General features: G+C 41.3%; 1 protein-coding gene across 5 annotated transcripts in view; it reads right to left on the minus strand.

The window, feature by feature from the left end:
* The window catches only part of NFATC1 (nuclear factor of activated T cells 1), a gene marked incomplete at its 5' end in the record, with an annotated part of 110230 nt that overhangs the window by 16204 nt on the left and 70517 nt on the right, over positions 1–23509 (minus strand). For 2 of the 5 annotated variants that reach the window (XM_083865349.1, XM_083865350.1), the window contains one exon: positions 15532–16218. In XM_083865349.1, the coding sequence (XP_083721475.1) occupies positions 15532–16218 (687 nt within the window). Of the gene's footprint in view, positions 1–15531; positions 16219–23509 lie in introns of those variants that run through there. The other 3 variants (XM_083865351.1, XM_083865352.1, XM_083865353.1) reach the window with 3 other exon arrangements.

The following is a 23509-nucleotide window of genomic DNA, read 5'->3' on the forward strand; positions in this document are numbered from 1 at the left end:
AATCAGAGGAATTTCTAGATTCTTCTGAGTGCTGTGAGGTCTCACTGTTTTCCGATACCTACTTCCTGCCATATCTAAAATAACAGCAGCTGCAGGGGCCTGATAGAGAAGAGCTCCAGGGGAGAAATTCTCACAAATGGGGTGGGAACGAAAAAAAAAAAAAAAAAAATAATAATAAGAAGAAAAACAACTTATTAGGGAGATGGTAACATAGAGAGCCAGCATCAGACTCATTGTTGGAGTTGATAGCACCACAGGCTGTGGATGTTGTTGTCAGAAGCAAACAAATCCTGTAAAATGGCCATGGGAATGATGTCTCCATGTTTGCTGGGAGAACAGAGGTAGCTTTACAGCACTTGTCCTATTGTATAGAGTATCATGCCTCGATTAGCTAATGTCTCCAAGGGCCAGATAAGTGAGGATGAATGTCCTGCCCTAGAAGCTTTCATGCTTTCTCTTTGGTGTAGCTATCTATGCAGAGCTGCAACAGAAGTCTTTGTACACATAGAGAAGGCCCCCTCTTTAGAGAAAAACATCACAGAAAGTGGAAAATTGTTGAAATTACATTGTTTTCCACGGAGAACACACAGTACAGTGTTGTCATTGTCCCATTACAGCCACTCAAGAGACTTCCAAAATGGTCCTATAAAGGGACCTTATATATTTGTATGAGAACAATTCCAGGAGAATATCTCTGTCCTACTGGCATAAAGGGGGACAGAAACAGACATGGTGCACTCATACAAAATATACTAACACACCATCCAGTGTGCAAGAACACACTGAGATCTCCTTGAGATCCCTTGCAACTAACACAAACACTGTTTTAAATATCAGCATATCCAAACAATCAAAGTGAGTGTGCTTGAAACACTTCCAGTCAGTGAAATACAGGCAGCATTTCAGGTTATTGTATGTGTGTTAACCTTAACAAATTAATGTAATTCCACAGTTACTCTGGGAGCTATAACTTGCGTCTGCATCAAGTTTTGGGTCCTGAAATTTTCACCCAATATTAGAGATTTTCATGCATTATTTCTTTTCAACATAGGACTTCTAAAAAGAGTATTAAGTGAAGGTTATCATGATTGTGAACTGGAGCCTGATCCAAAGAGTGGAGGAGACAACTGAAGAATTCCTACTTGCTTCAATGAGCTTTGCATCAAGTTCTTATTAAACACAGACAGACATCTGCAAAAGTAGTCTACAAACATGCAATGTACTGCTCTGATTGCTTGGCAGGAAAAAACACAAATCACTGTATTGTAAACACTCTATTTTTTTCATTATTCCCAAAAGACCATTTGAGATGTTTTAATGTTGATATGCAAAAGAGGCAAGTAGATGTGTCCTCTTATTTTGCTTGAATTTTGAAGCATGTAAGACTTCCCTGAGGTCAGCATACTAACTTCTGATTTCCACCACTCAAACAGGACAAACACATTTCTGTGTTTACTTCAGTGTGTTGGTTTTAGTGCATATACATGGTGGGTACAGTGTGATCCTAGAGCCCTACCCACTTTCTAAGGAATAGTGGAAAACCATGCACAGGGTTTTAGTAGCAGCATGTAGTTTTTATTTTCTAGATTTTAAACAAATTCTCTAGAACTAAAAATCTTTGCTTCACTCGAGTACACAGCTGCCAATTTTCAGTTGTTAAAACAAGATCATGTTAAGGTACTTGGTTCTTCCCACCCTCAAAAGAGGCTCTGTAAGATATGAACCATATTTTGTTCATATGCAGGTAATTAAACAAACTGGCCAAGTTTAGACAGACTAGACAATATTCTGGCAAAAAATCATAAAACTTAAACTAGCTAAACCATTTTTTAAAAAAGTCATGCTTGACAATACAAAGAGAGTGGATTTGTATTCCTGTACAAGTAGAAGTAGTTACAAAGTATGAGGCATTGTCTAATCCTGTTTTAAGCACTGTTATGGCTGTGCTGCATTACATATGCTTAGAGAGCAGTACATTTATAGTAAACTGGGTAAGGAATTTGGGAGTAGGATTAACGAGCTTTCCTTTCACACTAGACCAGATCAGATCACAGTAGGAGATCAATCTGCAACAATTCCTGACTTTTGTTCAAGAAAAGTGAGCATAGTGAAGGTCAGAGACAGTCTAAAGAGCAGCATGGCAATTATTTACTGACATGAGACTGGAAAGAATATCACATGGAGCACAACTTGGACTTTAGACACGTAGGAAAGAATGGTTCATTTTATGCCACTAATCATAGCCAAGGATTAAGATATTTTGGAAAAGCCCTATTATTTCTCATTCTGCAAACCCGGATTTCATTACTGGTAAATCATGAAGTTTATGAAGTCCATTCATACAAATTAATTTCCTTTCCTGATTTCCATTGGCATGTGAGACACAGATACACAACAGAAAGAAAAGTTTGCAAGGAAAAGAAAAAGATACACAGAAAAGTCTGTTAGTACTTAAAAGCAAGGTAATCTCAAGTAAGGATGTAGCTAGAAGAATTGCCCCTGCAGCTAGTACATTCATTCTTAAATAAATTCGTTTTGGGTCTGAACAGGTGGAAATCAGTGCAGCTGCACTACAATTAGATGGATCTATGCTGATTTACTCCAGTTGCCTCTATCAAAAATACCCAACGGTAAGTTCTCCCATTCATAAGATTCATAAGATTTCATTTTGCAGCAGCAATGCAAAACCTAGATGTCTTTTCCATATTATGAGAAATATTCCCACCTACGACATCTCAGTGAAGAATTCTTACAATCATTTTAGTGTCACAAGATGTGGGGCTTTCCCCTTCCAGTGGTGCTTCCCCCCATGAAAGTTTTTCATATGAAATGTAAATCCGTCTTCAGACAACTTTCTAAACACAGATATTTTTCCAAAAATAGGCACAGGGAGGTGGTGGCCACATCCCTCAGGGGATCATGCAGGACAGAAAGCATGATACAGACACATCTGCCGTCACAAGCATCTGCCACCTACTCCCTGAAGCAGGCTATTAACTGACAGCAGAGAAATTGTGTTGGTTGCTGCAGAAGTCTAGATTTTATTATCAGAGAAACAATAAAAATAGCCCTTAAACATCAGGTATACATCTGGCTGACCTCTGGCTGGCTGACCAAACATTTTTAGGGTCACAACTCATACCGTGAGATGTAGACAGCCCTGTATCTTACTCCCCTCCTCACTAAAATAAATGGCAATAGGTTTGCTGCAAATTTCAAAAGCAGATTTTTTCCCCCTGAATATTCATCTAAAGAAAAGGTCCATCCATTTGTAGACTTCTTGGCAGGAAATCTGGCATCTCTATCAAAGTCTGCTCACTTTTCATACACTCCTCTGTGCTGAGTGCTTGAATCTAAAATATTCCTTATAATAATAAAGTCTGCTCTGCAGTTAGCTAATGGGACTGTTATGCAATGGCAATCCTTGGTTCCAGCAAAGTAGTTTATGGCAGCAGAAGGTGCTCTGATTTAAGATGGTGATGTTCCCTATGACAAAATTCAGTGGAAGGGAAGGGATTAGAGAGGAGTTTTCTCTTTTACTTCAGCAGATGATTTTTTTTTTTTTTCAGAAGTATCCAAGTGATTTTGGTCTGGAAACACTTAAAAATTTTTGATGAGACACCATTCAGTCCAGGTGCTTTTCCTAAGCTAATATTAAATATAGCTTTGGAAATTTCAGCAGATGTTCCGATTTTTTCTAGTTCAAAATTTCTTTTGCTACTACTTTTCCTTTATGTAAATAGCTGACTCTAATTGATTCTTTAATACAGTGATTCATAATCTGTTGTGAATCTTCTGTTAATTTACTTGAGAGTCTGTTATTATTTTCCCTGATTTAACATATCCTCTTTTAGAACATGCATCGAAGTTGATGGAAAAAATTTTCATGGCACTTGGATCACATCCTAAATGTAACTTGAATGCCATCTTTTGAAAGTTGCAAAGTAAGGGGATTTCCTGTTTTATTCTTCAGTTGTATATCTTTGAAAGTAAGACTTTACAAATCCTCAACTGCCTTGTCAAGGTCTGATCACTTCTACTCCTTCTAGCACTGTTTTTTCTGGGTAGTTTCCAACTGGGGAAAAATCAATGGATAATACATTCTTATTTTTCTCACTTTAACCTAATGCCCTGTTACACTCTATGTCTTAAAACTGATACGAAAATTTCTCAGTAAGTTCAGGTAATGGGACTATATTTATTCAAAGACTGCTTCCCACACCCTTCATTTTCACCATATTTCTCAGGATTTTTTGGTCTCCCTGTGGGAGCTTTCTCCACCCAGTGGCAGTTCTGAAGCCCTTTCCTTGCCCCTTAGAAAACCTGTCTATTGAACATGGAAACAAGCTGTGGGATGATTTGAGGGTCCTGCCCTAGGGCAGCTGCCCAGCAAACCTTTCCACTTGTAGGCAATGCAGCCATCTCACTGCAGATCAATACAGACAGAAAGGCTGACTACCTTCTCTCCTTGGATCTGTGTAAGCTTAAGGAGCACAATGCTTATTGCATCATCTCCTCTCATTTTTCTCTATACTTAAATTATTTTGGGCCAAAGTGAGGTATTCTTTAGACACACTTTTCCATGGCAGTCAAATCCTGGGCTCTTACTACTCATTTGTACCATTTCACTTTTAGACAAACTCCTCTCTCTCTCACACCCACACTCATCCTTTCCCCTCTTCTTCCAGAATTCATCTATGCTATTTTTCTTTTTTTTTTTTTTTTTTTTTTTTTTTCAATAGGGATGTTATATTTAACTCTCCTTTCATTTCTCTTTTTCTCAGGCTTTCTTTCACTTTAATTACGCCATCAGGTAGTTTCACAGCCATACTCAAAATCTGAAACTTTAAAATGCTTGCTGACCATGCCACAGCTTCATGAGACAGCTTCTATTTTATTTTCTTTACTAAGTTTCCCAAATAGACTAAATGTATATACACCCGTGCACTTGCCTGTACTTGTCTCAAAGGGCCCCATTCCCCCATCCCTTCCAATGTGCTGAATCCTTTGCAGCCCATGCAGAGCCCCAGCTTTGACTGGGAGTCCTGGAGTCTTGCAACACAGATCTGCCTCTGCCAGCAAGCACACACCAATTAAGCTGAGGGCTGCAGCTATCTCTGGAACTGTGCGTTAGCTACTAAAATAGCACCAAGAAGCTGCTTTCACATTAGCATGTCCTTCTGGCAAACCTTTCCTTGACTTCAGCACTACTGGTTCCTCTTGAAGACTCTAGTTTACCATTGAAATGGCATGAAATATCTGGGATATCAGAATGCAAAAAGGTAAGTCTGAACCCTCTAACGCCAAAGACCATGGTCACCTTTATCTCTACAGTTCTGACTATGCATTGAATAGGGCAGAAATCAGCAAATCAGCAGTTTGTCTGGTAACAATGGAGGTTCCCAGGTTCCTACCAAGTGGTGACAGTTCATCCAACTGTGAGTCTGTCTGTAAATAGATGGTAGTGTGCTTTTCTGGCCTGTAAAGGTCCAACACAGGTTTCCAGAAACAGTGGGAGAATTTCTGGAAAGTGTTCTGAAGCAGCCATTGCCCTTGGGTTTGTCTGCTGATGCAAAAACCATAGTCTTCCCTCTACGGCTGATGGCACTTTCTGCCCTAGAGTCAGCTGTTTCTTTTTCTTTTGTAACGAGGTCTTTCCTCATCCTAACATACTCTCTGTGGGGAAGAAAAAACCAAGAAAAAATGCCTGAGAGCTCTTTCAAAGTTACCTAGGAGCTCAGGATCTGGAACTGAACAACCATCACCATTTCTGGTGGCCCTTCCACAGAGATCTTGTGCAGTGTCTGGCTGAGGTACAACTTGGCAAAACTTGGACTCATTACAACACTCTCAAAATTGGAATTTGCATGGCATCAATTCTAACAACTTCAGGAAGCTCTAGCCTTTGACTGCTGGGGCCCATGGTGTGTCATGCAGTGGTTACCAGCTAATGAGTCAGGGAAGTTTCTCAGAACAAAGAAAACAAAGAGTGTAATTGAAAAAAACCAGAACCAGTTTCTCTTTTTCTATGGCAATTTCATATGAAGTCATGTTAGATTGAGAAGAACATTTGAAGCTCCCAGTATTACTGGCCCAAAGACATTACTACAAGAAGAAGATGTACTACAAGAAGAAGATGCCTGGAGAAGTTGTTAATGCCTCGTGCAGATGGTCTGAGGTGAAAGGCCCCAAGCCAATAGCTGAGTACAAGTGCAGCCTGGAGGCTGGTGGAACACAGTCATCACAGAGGAAAAAAAACATAAGTCAACTAATAGCAAAGAGATTACCAGTCACTTCAGTCTTCCAAAAGAATAACTGGATAGCAAAATCTCAGCACTAGTGACAATCACAGCTCAGAAGTAAGCAGCAGTATGGAGCTGCAATGGTTCAGAAACTGAACCTCCAAGGGATGTGCTTCTCCACCTGACCTCATGCTTCTAAAAGGCTTTACTCAACAGACACCTGCAGGATTTTCAGAAAAGTCAGTCATGAGTACAAAGACTTAGATCACTCTCACCCACCACAACTACAAAGATGTGAAAGAATTAGAACACAAAGTCTTATAGATAATTTCAGACATTTTATCTTTGTATGGATTTGCATATGCAGGATAGAAATAAAGGTTAAAATAAATATTCTTCAGTTTGTTATTTTTGGAGGCTTCTCTTGTGACCCAAAATAGTGATTTTTCTACTTCTTAAGTCATCTGCAGAAGATTTTGCTTATGAGGTGGCACTGAAACACATATTTTCCCTGAAGCACTAGAAAAGGAAATGCTGCTCCCGGGATATCAAAATTAATTCATAACATCTACAGCAATACCTATTCTGCAATCCCAAAGCTATCACAAAAGTTATGAAACAGAATAGATCTTCAGCTCTAACTCCCACAGAAATCTAACATGAAAACCAACCTGGACAGTACAGACATAAAGAATAAAATCTCGTCTTCTGCATTCTCTGTAGCAGTATGGCTGCAGAAGAGTCAAAATTAAGTAGAGAAATCATGTTTTAGTTGTGCAAAGGAAAGGCAAGTGAGGAACATTCTTCATTTATACATGAGCTATAAATTCGTAAGGATCAAAGAATTAATCCACCAGTTATGGATTTGAATAGCCTGTAGCGTTGTTCTTTCAAGACTGATTCAGTGCTCACACTGCAATTTATGTGTTCAGGAACAATAAGGTTTGGGAGTTTTGACACACCTGCAGCACCATCTCACTCAGCTTTCTGCTATTCGTCTTGCAGTAGGTTTCACGGTGTGCAAAATGGAGAAGACCTAAAAGTGAAGCTTGTAAAGGCGATAGAGGGCTAGTCCAGCTCCTTGGTTTGCTGCCAAACCCAGCAAGGCTGGCCAGCCAGGAACAGGACTGCAGTTTTCCTACTGTATTTCTTACTCACCAATAGTTCCCAGGTATTTTCAATACCCAGGCTTTGCAGACTTCCTCAGTGACAAGAGGAGGAGGGGAACATTTTGAGGGTCTGCTTTTTTTCATAAGCTTCCTCCCAGCCTGGTGATAAGGCTGTTGTGGAAGCATGTGCCCCCTTTGGTTGCAATCAGCATCAGCTCCTCAGAGAGGAGGAAAGACCCGGAGCCAGGTTATCAAGCAGCCTGCTTTCTGCAGTGATGGTCAAACCACTATCAGGCCCCTGACCCAGCCCCCAGCTGTCCGGCAGACAGAGATGAAACAATGAGTGGTGCAGAAATCTGCTTGGAAAAACTCCCTCTCTGCCTGTCTATCAGGGACCAGGCTTCCATGAATGCAGCTATTATGTGTGCTTTAACTACCAGCCACACGCTTGGTCCTGTTCCCACCGAACCCAAAGGGAACGGTGTTATTGACTTAAGTGGGAGCAGAGGCAGGCCCTCCACAGCTTGGGGATCCAGCAGCTTGCCAGTGCCTCTCCAAGAGCGCAGTACGTGAAGTCAGGGAGGCTGCTCCCTCTGACACAGATGTGTTTGCTGGGCTGAGCCGCCAGCCCAGCTCTGCGGAGGTGCTGCTGTGCCGTATTCTGTTCCCTCGAGAAGAGGGGCCTGCTACCACAACTTCCCCACAAATGTTTTGACAGAAGGGGTTCAGGACACAAGAGCACGGAGGCCAAGGCATGAGGCCACACCTAAGCAGCTAATATTGCTCAGCTCAGCAGAAACGATTCAAACAAACAACATATTCCTAAAATAATTTGCATCGGAACAAAGCCTTCTCACGAAGCTTGTGCTTCTGCAAGCCATGTATTTTCTTTGGCACTGCTCCAGGTTTAAAAGCAGATGTAAATGTTACCAAGGCTCAGATACAGCAACTTCTTCTCTCTGGACTGCCAGGGAAAGCTTACAGAAAATAACCAACAAAGCCTTTACCATTTGAAATGGCAACACCAACAGCCATTGATATAGAAATGGAAGATTGAATCAGGCATGGGAGTGAGAAGCAACATCTTCCAAGTTGCTCTCAGCTGGAAAGAGGGGGAGCAACACAGCTTCAGACAAACACTTAATAACACCAAGTGTTAACGTGAAGGTGGGTGTGCTGATGCACATCAGCCAAAGGCTGCTTTTTCAACACTGCTTTCTGCAGCTTTCCTGTCACTTGGTCAGCCTCCTGCTCCCTTCACCAGTGTTTGGAATCACTGAATGGGGCTGGAGCCACTACGGCCTTCTCCAAAGAGACTGGACACTTTCTTGAAAGCCTGAGACTCAAGGAGCTCTCTGGAAATGTAAATGCTGGCGTTGAAAGAAAGCAAAGTCCCCTACTGTATTTCACAGCACACCACAGCTAAGAGGTAGGCAGGTCTGCTCTGGGCCACTGCACACCTGGGGCTTGCAGAAAACCAGGAAAGACACCTAGTCTGGTCATCTGTGCTTCTGGGGGCTTTCTTCTGGCAGGCCTCCTGGGAGACCCAATTCATCAAACTTGCTAGAAACAGCAAAACACATTCCCGTGGGTGTGTGGTTTCGTGTAACAGGATCCCCCTCCAACCCAGACGTGCAAGTCCACCGAAGGTCTGACTCGAAGGCATTACTTCAGCCCTCCCTTACTCATCGCCTACAACCCAAGCCCCAAATGTTAACGACTCAGCATGTTTTATCACAGTAGCATGTACACTTTCAATCATCATTAGAGATGAGGAGGGTCTAGGCACAGGCACCACGCCAGGTTAAGTAAAACTTTCCATGAGGAAAGCTATTTGTTTTCTCCCAGAGCTGCGAGGCCTGGCCAAGAGGGAGGAAGGGAAAAGCTCGCCCAAGCCAAAAGTGTAGACAGTGTTACTGGACTTCGCAGACTACCTGCATGTTGTTCTAATGACATTTGGACTACTGGAAATCACTGGGTGAACTCAGGAGTTTTCAAAGGCATAATTGTGGCAGCAGCAGACTAAACTTAACGCCTCAAGAGCCAATTGCTTTAATCATGAAGCTCAGATGTATGAAAAAGGATACATTTCAGCGAAAGAATAATTCTGTCTGCTATGGTTCCTGTTCAAATAAACTATATCACCAAACCACGTGCATTTCCAGAATACAGAGAAGTAAAAAAAGAACATATGGTTTAGACGCAAAAAACTTTCATATATACTGTATAGGAGATATATGGACTTGTCAGACATCTAACGGTTCAACACTGTAAGCAATTCATGGGAATGACATTAGCAATAGCTCATATTACATCCAGGAGTTACAGCTTTTACTGCAAAAGTTATATTTAAAAGAGCCATGTTTAAAATGAAATGGCTGGCAGGACTGCAGCTTTCAGTAACACTTTACCTGTGGTTTTGCCACTTTTACATACTTATTGGGGGCTTAATACTCCCAATTTACCTTTTCAGAGTAAAATACAAGTCGCAATGAGTGCATGGTGCTATAAAATGCACAGCTGTGCAAAGACAATCATAAGAACAAAAGCCTCCTTGTTTTAAAAAAGATGATTATGTGGTTCTGATACTTTCTGCTAGCCACATATCCAAACATCAGATACCTTTGTTTATGGCCTGTGTATTTTCATCTTACTATGCAAAGATTTATAGATCTGATCAAGTCGAGATCAGGAGAGAGGCCTTTATGAAAGCATTTCATGTGGAGAGGAGGAGGCTGAATTAATATACAAAACTTCAGACAAGAGATCTGTCTTTCAGATACTGTTATTTCAGTTCTGGCTCTTACGTAAGACTCAGGACATTCTGGAAAACACTTTTTTCAACAGCATGTGGAACCCTGGCCTCATGATCACCAATGGAAGTGTGCTCCTGATTTCAACAAGGCTGCCACTGCATCTCAAAAGTTGAGATGAGAAGCCAGACCTTCAGTACTCAAGCACTGAGTAATCAAAGACAGAATCCTCCAGGATGCTGCTTTGCTTTCAATTAAAAATTGCTTTTGTAAAGTTCTGTGCATTAATATAACAAATGGGATTACAGAATGTACAATAGACCTTAAAATCTGCTGAAAATATAAGTTGTACAGTTTTTCCTGCTGGTACCAATGTGTTTCCCTCTTGCTTTTTCAAAATAGCGTCATTTTCATCTGTAATGAAAACTACATTCTTTGATGTTTCCAACAGCAGGAAATAATTTCACAAATGAGTGTCATTCTGCTGCAGGTAAAATATCTAATAGCTTCTGGGAGTGCCAGTTACAACCTGAAAAATATTTCTTGGCATGATCCATCCTGGTGAAATGAAAGACTTGGAGCTCAATTCTGTGTTCCACACAGGCTACACTAGGTCCAGGAAAAGGAAATGGGGATGTGGAAGGTGATTTCAAGTCACCTACAGCATCTCCTGTTGTGAGCTGGCCAGTTCCCAGCTGTCTGGACATCTGGAAAGCTGTGTGAACTTCCACTCTCCTGCCTCTGGCTTTGGGTTTCTTCTACCACTAAGAAAGACAGTTAAAACTCTGAAAAATTGTCTGAGCTGCCCTAGTCAACAGAAAAGAAGGAGGCTTAGTTCAAGAGCAGACTAGCACAGCTCTTAAACCAAGTACTAATCAGATAACTGCAGAGAGAAGCACACTCAAAATATAAATATAAAGATGCCAAAGATACAAATTAGGTAAATTTTCACATCTGGTTCAAGGGACCTGGAAGAATTCTCATTAGCTTGTAGCTTCCCCAAACTATCCATCTCTTTAGGCAATAATAATTCCACTTCATATCTCAAAGGGCTGTATAGCAGACACATCAATATCTAAATAACGTGTATTTTCTTAAAAGAAATTACAGCATGGACTTGTATTAAAGAGGTCCCTCAAGCCTGCCTGCCTAATGATTTTCCATTAGCTCCAGCACCCTAGCACCTCACACTCCTGCCAGGTTAGATCTGAAAGGCAAACATCACTGCCCAGGGCAGGAGTGACACACGCACATGGAGACACCATCAGTCCCAGCATCACCTACCAGAGTGTCCCAGTGCCCTGCAGGTATCTGCAAGAGCTCCTGGTACAGAGGACAAGAGGCACTCCCCTCTCCCCCTGCAAAGGACCGTGGACTCTTGCAGGGGACCAAAACCAGGCATAAATGTCACATTTTCAACCACTTTTAATCAAATTTTCCTGTGAAAGCAGCAAAGGCAGTCAGCCATAATCTTTGCTAAGAGGCTGAACTCAAAATGATTTGAAACGGGTGCTGGTATCCAAGCCAGATACCTTTCAGTATCAAGAGCATAGCCATAATATATCAGGTATCACTTTATGGCATGAGTTTTAAGTACGTTCTATATGTGGAATAACATATTCACATACTGAAATGGACAGCACATTTAATGAGTAGCCCAGGTGGCTACTGTAGATTTTGATTTAAAATAAGTTTGCCAAGACCAGAACTTCCTTACCAAAATGGAATTCTCTGTGTGTGCTCCCTTTATATCACTTCAGCTACTTTACCAAAGCAGAAAGATGTCACATAAAGGATTTCTATTTATATAAATTAATTGACTGTTTTTTTCCATCTATACTTTGCAGTGTAAATGGTCTATATTTGGACATATTCCAGAACTAAAGGAACAAATATTACTTTAAACCTATAAGCTGAAACCAAAAGATTTCTGCTTATACTGGTCCAAAACTGCTCTATGTATATTAGATACATATATCAAACCTCCCTAAAGTGGTAAACAAGCAATCAAAATTTTATCAGTTATAATCTGGGAAAATCATTTGGACATTTTTATTTTTCTGGTAGTCCCCTAAGTATGTTAGATGTCAATACCTCACACTTCTTAAATACTTTTAGATAAAACCAGAGGTATTAAATAGCTACAAGATCCTGTGAAGATGTACTTATTAAAATGAGAAATGCTTTGAGATTTTGGTTTTTAATGTCATTAAAATATTTCATTAATCAGGGATGAGGAAAAGAGTTGCTATACTTGTAGTAGCAGGCAAGGAAAGCAGTTAAGTACACTTGACCTGTCTCTGGCTTTCATATTGTTCACAAATGCATTAAAAATTGTGATACCTTCAAAAAGCTCCTATTAAAAAAAAAAAAAAAAAAAATAAAAAAGTCAGGCACATGGGAAAATGAGTTGCTCCTATTCAGTATGAGCCACTTGCCAAAACTCATGGTCCCTTGTTGCCCTGTTATGGTCAGAGGTATGAGCGAAACAGTACCAGGCACAAAGGTTCTGTATGCCTGCCTTGCCTTCTCCATGCTGATCTCAGTGAGCAGCATGCCCTGCAACACCAGGAGCAATCACTGGTGGCTCCCAGGCACCCACCAGAGTGGCCAAACTGCCCTTTGAGACTGTGCAACGTCTCCCTTCCGTAACTGACAGGTGAGCACGAGAAGGGGATTTTTAACCAAAACAGGATGAGGGATTAGATAGTTGCTAGGGAAGGTAAGATCACACCAGAATTGGCTTCAACTCACACTTACTCTGGCCTATTGTGGGCTTCTGCCACCCAGAGTGACCCTGCAGCACCCCTCGACCTACAGCACCAGGCTTCTTGCCCCTTCTCAAGGGCTGGATCCAGCTACTGGATGTGGTTCCATGAGCTGACCCAACAGAAAACTATGTGGATTTAGCTATTTCGGGCAGGCTAATTTTCCATTAGCCTGCTCTGCTGCTCCATAATCAATTGATATGACTCGAAGGAAGCAGCAAGAACATGTGACAGAGCAAGATGGATTGAGGCCACCCTTTTCACAGGAGCCTGCAGTTCCATCAGATTAAATGTAATGTGAAACCAATGTCTGCAATGGTGTGAAAATGCTGCCTTCATGAAATGCCTATAGCATATACCTAAACAGGCTTCCAGCCTGACTCACAGCTTCATGCTCCTCTGCTGAGTGTCTGAAGCATGCCAGAGCTCTGCATGGTTTGAACAGGACATCTTGGCCAGCAGAAATCCAACAAGAAACACTTCTGGCCTTTAGCCCCTCATCCAGATACTGAAACAAATATAAAGAGGGTAGTAGTCCACTTCAGATATACACAGAGGGCATGACCTTTTCTTCAGGCAGTGAGATAAAGTTTAGATAGGAAAAGGCAGCTCATGTGGCTTGAGTTCCATCAGTGTCCCTGAGACAAACCTAAAGATCATTTTAGCCATTTCGGATTGACCCCCTTGGAGGGAACTGGTGGTATTTAATTTATTGAACTACAAAGGCTTGGGTTTCTTCCTATTAAATACTGTTATCAGGACTGTTATGTCTTTCTTGGTCTATAGTTCTCGTGGTCAGCCACAGAATGATTTTGAAATCCTGCTGGATGCCAAAGGGAAGTATATCTGGATTTGGGTAGCTGAAGAGGTCTTTGGTCAACCTCAAGTATTAGTGTAGATGTACACAGTGGCTTCTGCAATCGGTTCTGATCATCTGTTAGAGGACCAGTGTGCATATTTGTCCAGAGGAGAGAAGGAACAGAGATGAGGTTAAAGGCTAAACCATTTAGGCTTTTTCAGAGACAATGAGCATTGCTGAGAGTACTAAAACCCTCTCTCTCAGACCACATGGTAACAATATTCCTCTGTTCCTCCATGAGAAACCTAAAGCAGGCATGGCTGAGGAGCTTCATTCACCCTTCATCCCTGAGACACAGTCCCAACTCTCCAGCAGGAACCAGCCAAAGGCAGGTTCATGGTTCCGTCAGAGAAGAGGTTGCTGGATTTTTGAGAGCTAAAGCAGGAAGGCTGCCCCTTTCTTGCACTTTTCTACAAAAGACAGCTATACGCTAGGTTTAGATTTATCTAAATTCTCCTCCTTACATAGATAAATTCTGGTTTTTCTCAAACCCAAAATTCTGGCATGGCTTTTTTGGCTTGTATACATTTCTCATTTAGCTTGTTGAAATCATGTTCCTCACAGTATAGGTAAGTGATAAAAATGCACACTGTTATGAAGAAACCCTGTCAAAAAGATGTTTTGTGAAAAACTAATGATCTTAACTCCTCGTTAGGGAAAGTTCCCTACACCTCTCTATCATGTACTCAATAACAACTTCTGTTAAAAAAAAAAATTTCTTAGAGTTGAAAAGCAAAGAGCTGCTACTCAGGTTCCAGAACATTAATTTGCAATCCTAATTCAGTGAGTAGCATAGCTGTTTACAATAGAATGACAAAATGTCCTTCTTTAAAAAAACCAAAACACAGTGCAATGAATTGTCCTTAAAATGTCTCTTAAGGACAATAACATTCAGATGTTCCTTGGCACCAATTAGTTTCAATGCAGCCATTCAAGTGGCATTTCTTCTTCAGCTAGCATGGTATATTATATAAAGTTATGTGGCTATTGGAAGGGAATTTACATCCTGCCTTAAAGTAAGGGTCCGGAATACTACTGGGATAATAAGCAGCAATTGCTGAATGGCAGTTCCGTACAGTCACATAATCAAATTCCATATTATCCCTTTCATTATATTCAACTAATAAATATTTGGGAACTAGGGTCTTACAAGTTTATCACAGCATTTCAACTTTTCAGTACTGCGTGTATGTATATATATGTATGTATACAGAATCTTAAAAAACCAGGAAAAGAAAAAAAAAAAAAGAAGAAAAAGCAGCAGCAAGGCCACAATAAAAATGGGGGAAAAACAGGTAGTCTTAACATCAGATGCAAATAGACTGAAAAGTGATGCTGAAAGATATGCCTCCATTTTTAATTTGAACCTTCTCAACTGAAGTAGAGCAGTTTAACATTTAGTTTCAGTGAACAGATTTGCACATCAGACATTTCACTGCATTATGAATGGGACAATGTTAAATATGTTTTCACTGCAGCTCTACAGGTCACCAGCATGGGCATAAGCCAAGAACATACAGTTAAGATTATTACCACATAGCTATTGGTCATGCAGCTAGAGCTCTATACTAACTAACATTTAATTGCTTAACATTTAATGCTTAGGTGACGGGGTTTCATTACTGCAAATGAAATGAAAGGGCCCTTTCCTGTAAAAAGACAATCCAAGCAAAGTCCGCACCTTTCCACCAGGCTATTAATGGATTTTTTTTTCCACCAAGATTCAAAAGAAGGGGAGGTTAACGGAACTCACTGATAGAGCAACATGGTGAACGCAAACCTATGCTGCGGAAGACTTACCATCATCCAGGTACATCTGGTCCAATTCCTCAGGTTCTCGCTTGATCGTTACAGGAATAGGGGCCAAATTATGATTACTTTCCTCATGCAACTCTGGCAATGACAGTGGTTGGGTTGTTGGAGACTCATTTCTGTGAACCTTCGGCAGTTGCTGCTGCTGTTGACCCATTATGGATGAGTGAGTTGGACTGCAGGACTGCAAATAGGTTGGCTCTTGGGTAACAGATGGAACTGGAGAAGAGGGACTGTTGGGATAGAGTGTTTGTTGATAACCAAGGGGACAGCTACTGCTCAGATGTTGACTCACCTGCGGCTGCAGCATGACGTGAGATGATTGCTCGGGGGGGCTTGGGTGCACAACTATAGACCTTGGCACTTCCTGTATGGTGGGGACACCTCCAGCGGGCTGCTGAAGTCCGAGGTGACTGTGGCCCGGGTTGGGGATGCACTTGTATGGAGAGGATGAAAGGTCGTGCAGCTTGGGGCTTGCGTTGGGAGAAGGTGACATCACAGCGTTTCTCTGCTGGCAGGAGGCAAAGCCGGCCACGAGGCACGAACCAGGATCGGGGGGCATCATGATCTGCTGACTGTAGTATGGTTTAGAGAGAGGGCTTAAGCCTTGGTTCATTGGTCCACAGGTTTGAGCAGGCTCATAGTCATCTGTGGGTTCTGTTTTTATAATTGGAACTGTTAAAAGAAAAAAGGTTTTAAATAAACATGAGTTGCGTATTGGTATGATCAAGTTGGCTTGTGGCTAGGATACCCTTTGCAAAACAAACAACGTTGTGAATAAGACTCTGTGTGTCTTTTGCCTAGTTCTCCCACCCTATAAAAAAAAATGAATGAGTCATCAGCACAAGAAAGTCACAGCTGGTTCTAATATTGAAAAGGACTATTTTCTTTGGACTCTCCTCCAGCACTAATGTGCTATAAAAATCTATTTGCAAATAGCTGTGCTTCAGTGGAAGCTTTGGACCCAAGGGCTCCATGGATTTGTAGTAATCAAGGCAAGAATTTTAACTTGGATAGACTACTGCATTTCTGCAGCTACCGATGGCCCATTTGATAAATGTCTGTACACTCAGTAAACTGGAGCATAACAAGGTAGAGATGGGACTTTTAGAGTTCAATGAAAATAAAGTTGCAAAGATATTCGACAAAGTGCTACATACAAGAAGTTTTCAATTATGAGGATATTTTTGAAAGAAAGGATATTTTCAAAGAGTAGGATCTGACTTGTTTAGTTTTTTTACATAATTGCATTTGATTTTTAATAATGCCAGATCCTAACAAATGTTAGCCAGTCTCTGCCTACCAAGAAAAACCAGTCCCTGTTCTGGACCCCCGCTCGCTCCACCCACTGTCCCAAATGATGCCCTAATTGAGCTGTCATGTCTCTAAAAACTACCAGAATGTGGACAGAAACTCAGTCATCAACTCAGTCAGGACAAATGCAGAGCTGCTTTCTCAAATCAGAAAAGAAAGATCCTTTCTCAAATCAAAATGTCTTTTCAACATTTGCTTTCTCTCTCAAATCAAAGAGAGGCGTCTTTGAAGCTTCTCCTACAACAGATGCAGTGCACAGGTAAAACTGACTCACTTTCTCTAACAGGAAAATTACAAATAATAGGGCCAAACTAGACTGTAGATGTATTTTTTTCTAGGCAGATGAAACTCTAAGGCATATAACAGTCAAGTATGGATGCATAGTGGCATTTATCTTCTTTCTAAAAATTTTCTGGTGACACCAGAGAGTATTTTTCATAATATTCTAATAACCAACCCATTGTGGCATGAAGTTAATAATGAAACATCTTTTCACAATCCAGCTCAGACACATGTGTGTTGCATGACTGTCTCTGACTGTATTTTTATTTATATGTGTTTTACAAAACCCTCACACATTGTCCAGCCATTTATTATGTTTGTGTATGAGTCTTTTTGAACCCCTTAAAACACACATGTCCATCTGTACTTATAAAACCTCTTTTAACACTCACAGATTTTGTTGGTGGTGAATGCACTTCACTACCCTTGTTTTACAGTCCCGGAGCCCCTTGTTAACTTTGTTCCTTTTATGTTCTTTTACATGTAGATGCTTGCAACACTTGTTTCAAGATTTCTAGCACCCTAGTAAAAACAGGCCTATATATGGAACATATGCACAGGTGCTGCTCAAGACAAATACACTAGGTGTGATGGACTGTCATTGGATCTTATTTTCACCAGCTTGTGTGCTGCACACTGGCTAGGAGGGCTACTAATGCACTTGGTTGCAGAGAAGCAGATTCCAGGTTCAGTGACAGCTTTACAAAACTACTATCACACCTTTTAGGAGAATGCAAGACTGAAGAAATGCACCTAGATAAACACAGCAACTCAGATACTGTAAGAAAATACCTTTAACAAGTTCCTGAGCTAGCAAATATTCTCACATGTTTTATATTAGGTTCACTGTGCTAGCACTAACCACAGCACAGCTGGAAATATGATGGTTGTTGAACACTGAATTTTCCCAATATATCACTGTTATAGAAACACCTGTGCTAAATAATTCTAAGCTAAACCACTGGCAATACAACTCCAATAAACCCTGGAGTTGTCTGACTTGCAATAACCTAGGGAGGGGTTATAGTCCTGGTGGCAGGAGGCTGGAGGCTTCACAGAAGGCAGGTTCCTGATCTCAGACTGGCTTTTCATTGTAGCTCTTCTGCAGCACACCTTTGCTACCTGGTGCACCAAGCACTTTTTTGTCACTTTAGTCTGAGATTTTCTTTACAAAAGCAATGCTATGGGGTCCATTTGGAGATCTGATTAGTGTCCGTGAATATTGAGAATCTTTTTTGTGTGTGTTGCTACACTGAAATACACATACTGCAGCCAATGGAGGACCACCAGTAAGTCCTGCTCTGCACCAGATGAAGGACTGATGGGTGGGAGGGACTCTATTCCACACCTCTTGGTCCAAAAACTCACTTGGATATGGTGACAGCAACAAAAGACACTCCTGGTCCCTACAAATTGAGAGGGAAAACAGAGACTGGTCAGGGCTAGTCAGGGTTGTTTTGTTTTGAACTAATACTTATGGGCATCAGTTATTTCATGTAATGGGAAACAAATTGTCTTTAAATGGACAAATACTACCTGTACTTAGAGTTGCCTGAACTTGTTCAACTGAACTGTTTTTGTACCTTTTTTAATCTGTTTTGTCAACACAGTAAAAAAAGTCAGCCCTTGCTCAGTATCATATATTTTGTATGCTAATCCCATCACTAGAATAAGTATCACACCAGAAGACAGGAAAAGTATTCCTGCTGAAATGGTGAAAGGATTTGTATCTGACTTTTCTGTGTTTTGTCAGCTGCATAGCCATTTACCCTGTGCAGAGTAAGCGTAAGCATCATACAGACTGGGATGGCAGCCACTCAATCCGCTTTAAAAAACTGCAAATGCCTTCATGAGGTACCAGTTTGGAGAAGGAAGGTCTGTAAGCTTTTTTTCTTTAACATGAAGAAACAATTACTAATGATCCAGATGATCTGGAATCAGACCTGTAAAGCTGAGCATGCCAGAAGACATTAACATTCCCCGCTCCAGCCAGATCTCAACTTAAGTATTTATCATGAGTAACTGTAGTACTTGACTTTTGGAGGACACAATACAACAAATTGCTACATTACATCAGTTAATGGTTTATTTATGCTGCTCTGTCCCATTACCTGCTTCTCCCCAGCTATGTATTGTCAACAAATGAAGTAACAAAGGCCAAAAATCTTTGCCAGTGTTTGTATTTGCAAATTCAACTCAAACTACCTGTGGATCTGATAAATTTGAAAATATTCTGATTGGGTTGAAAGTTGGTGTAAATCACCTTATATTCTTTCTTTGAAAGGGCAACTGTTTTCTTCCACTTTTCAAAGGATCTTAGAGGGCCCAAAGTAAGATCTATGGGTATGTCAAGGCACACCTCCCCAAACCAATTCAGGAACAGCCTGTAGCTGTACTCACTAGTGACCCACTTACCGTCACAGTGTCTACAGTGTTACTCAAACGCTGCCATGAGGCTACAAGGAACTAAAACACCCTCACCCACTGTCTCACTGACTTCTGGGGGACTGAGATGTTCAGCTGGGGTGGGCAACTGCGCCTGACTTAGAACAGGATACAAACCTTCACTGTTTTTTCCTAGATAGGAAAATCATAGAATACCTTGACTTGGAAGGGACCCTCAAAGATCAAGTCCAAATCAGAGCCCTGCACAGGAGAACTCTGGGCAGCTCACAGGGGAACCCTCAGCACAAGACAACACAGTGGACAGGACTGTTCACTGGCCAGCTTGGTACTTGTGTTACCACTTACCTACTGACTCATGCTTGATGAACTGTAAGTCTTTACAAACCCAAGATAGAAAAAGGGGTTTTGAGCTGTTTTATATATCCCCGTGGATGCATGGTAACTTAGCTGCCATAACACACATCCATTTCCATTGTCACTGACTTCCACAAGTGAGTATTTCACATAGGCAGATGCACCATGATATAGACAGTACTGCTAATTTTCTCAGGATCAATATTTAGCAGAGAACAGTATTAGCCTGACTAACTTCTAGCTCAAATATTTCAGATCTTGAATGACTTGGTAAAACTCTGCCAGCTAAAAGAGACACTCCTAGTCAGTCACATAGCAGGCCTGGGCTGGCAATTAACTGCAAAGCCCTACAGCTGTTTAGAACCTGCCAGCACTTTCAGCAGCAACAGTCACTTCTTAAATCCAGCAGATCCATACCAAATAGCAACAATCGTTCTGTCTCGGAACTGCTCCGTGGTGCTGAGGTAGCACCCAGCCTTGCAGACTCTCAACTGGCTAGAAGGAAAAACTGTGATTGAATTTGCCATACTTGCTGAGATTGGCCTACAATAAACTGCTGCAATGAAGCCAGAATTTGTCAAATTGTAAACACAAAAGATGATACTCTTTCTATGTATGCTCAGACTCACAAGCAACATTATTCATTTAACAGTGCTGAAGGATCTGGCCCTTGCCCTAAAAAGGTAAAAAAAGAATGCAAATTTGGTACAGTGAAATTTTAAATGCCTGTTACTTCACAATGCATTAGGTCAGCTGACAGACAGTTTTAAACAGTTCTCAATTTTGGATATTAAAATATGGCAGAGGTCACTGTTCTAAATTAGTCTGATAAGCAAAATAATTTCTAATTGGTTTTCAATGGTTTGGTGATGCCTTCTTAGACTCTGAACTCATGTCATTATGTCATCTAATTTAATATGAAGTTCTGAGAACCACGCATTGGCAGCAGCCCTAGCTATAAATCAAAGCTTCTTACTCAGAGAGATCAGGGTTATGACATCATACCAAGGCACTGGTGGAAGACAATGGTCCTTCTGTGTGTGTCTGAATCTGGGAGAAATATTTCAGCCAGTTCTGCAAGCCCACATTTAAATGAAAGGCCTTTCTAGCAGGTAAAAAGTTAATATATCAAACCTAGAAGAAAAATAATAAATCATGCACATTCAGTAAAGGGAGTCAGAAAGTGCTCAGATATAAACTATATATATATTTTTGACAATTCTAACAAGTGTGTGTTTGCTTTTGCACTTCAGCAATCCAGATAGGTTTTTAAACTTTTTTTTTTGGGGGGTGGGATGGATGTTATTAAAATATGTTAACTGAAAAAATAAAAACTTATCAATTAAACAGATGTTTATCCTGATTAACATTTAACTATCAAATTCCCATTTCCATGTAGTATTATTAGTGTAGACATTTATGGCAGTAAAATATATTTATTCTACCTTTAAGTTTGATTGAACCTATCCAACAAAATAGCTCCCTTTCATGGTGCAGACTATGATGTAGTTCCCTGGCACCTGCACAGAGATTTTAGTTAAGAGTATGAAAGTCAAAACACTACTTTTTTCATCAATGTGTGTGTGCACACACACATTTCTTCAACTTCTGGACTAAATGTCTGGCAATTGGTAAGAATTTGGGATGAGACTTTCAAAGAGAGCTGAGGAGTTAGGTATCTAAATCTCCATTACTGAGTTGAGCTCTGAAAGGCTGTTTGTGCCTTTGAAATCCTTCCTTGTCAGTCAGTTTTGATACTGGGAGCAGAAGACACTGTATAGGTCACCCCAGCTCCTGTCACTGCTTTGCTGCTGATCAGCCAGAGACTAACGAGGGACGTGGACACATCTGCATGTACTATTTAGCCGCTCTGGACTCGTGCAAAGACAAAATCCTGGCTGCTGCTGCAGCACTGGCTGGATCCAGCATACTTGAGGCCTCACCCCTTGTTCTGACTATGGAGCAGCCAGTGCTGGGGAGAGGCAAGGGGCTGGCTGCCCTCACCAAACATAATCCCTGTTTCAGTAACACTCGAGCAGCAGTGGCTGAGCAAACCCTTCTGAAATGCCCTGCCAACATATGTGCAGCAGTGGCAATCTCAGTGACAAGGGAGGAGCACTCAGTCCCAGGGATCTTGCAAGACAGTCAACTACAAGGACCTGTGCAGTTGCTGTCTGTGAACTTGGTGGTCTCCCCAGGCACCTATTAAACCAAAGCATTTTTAAAGATCAAGATGCTACCAAGCCTTTGCTTTTAGCTACTAAATCCAGGGCAGGGTGACTCAGAAGCCTCTTGCTTCCTTTGGGAGTACACTTTTATCTGCACAATTATCTGAACTCACCCTCTCTTGCTAGTACACTACTACTGGTGCTGCTCATCAGGAGGGTTAACTCTAAAACATGTCTGGCTGCCTGCCTGCCCTTTTTGTGTTTTGTGTATAGATTTTTACAGGTTCAGATGAATATTACAGTTTTATACAAGAATAGCTTTGGGGAGATGGAAACCTTGTGCATACACTTCACCACATAATCTCGGACTGTGACATTATCTGATTTGGAAGTGCTTTCCAGCTAACTCATTTGCTAAATGTTTTTAAACAGCTGTTAAACTATTAGGTTATTCTACATATATTCATGAGACAGAAGATTGTGTATGGTAGCTTGTTGCATGCCCTACTAAACCAGATGGGGAAAAGTATAAGGTAGGTGGAGGGCATTTTGGGTTGTGCTAGTACAGAAGATTATGCACTAGCTTTCTTTCAAAAGAAAGAGATAAAAATTCTTAAAAGGCACAATTTTCCATCATAACACTTTGTTAAATCCTATAGTGTTGAATAGGAAAATCAAGGCCTGTGATATGCCCACTTGGGCTGCTCCACTGCTGCTTCTACAGTGCGGTGCAGCACCTGGCTCCACTACTGCCTTCAACTGGATGTTTAACTGTGCATAACACCCAGTCCACACTGGCCAAGGCTTTCTATGTCACTTCTGTCAGATATTAAAATCCACTAGGCTGAGTTCTTTTTTGATGATGCTACACATTACGCCACCAGTGCTTACTTCATCCCTGCTGGCAGGGGAAATCACTAGGAAGCAAGGCAAGGAGTCCTCAAAATGCTCAGGCAGAGGAGTTCAATGACCAAAACTACTGTCTGGGGTTTTTGCATCTTAAGGGGAATATTTGAAAATTGAGGTACTGACAATAGACAATTTTATGCACTGCAAGTTAACTATTAGGGGTAATCATTGCTGATGGTCAGACATAGCCAGGGGCTTCTACATAGTGCTTGTCCACCCCTGCCTTTCTCAGGGTCATCACACAGGTGACGCTTTTTCCTAGCCTTCCAGGGAAAGATGGAGCACCACAGGCAGGCAGCGTTCTCCATTAACAGATGAAGACAGACTCTCTCCATACATATCAAGACAGACTCTGTCTGCAGGTCAGGCTCTGTCTGACTGCTAAAATGGATGTCACCTGGATGAAGTGTGGGCAATGCCTGAAGTGAGGGCAGCTCCAGTGGGTACCCATCACCTGAGGGTGTTATGCTGATGAATGCAACACATGCCTCCTCTGCTCCTCCACAGACCTCCCATGGCTCCTGGATGGGAGT

This window comes from Zosterops lateralis (assembly GCF_965231275.1).
Source record: "Zosterops lateralis genome assembly, chromosome: 1".
NCBI classification, from domain to species: Eukaryota; Metazoa; Chordata; class Aves; order Passeriformes; family Zosteropidae; genus Zosterops; species Zosterops lateralis.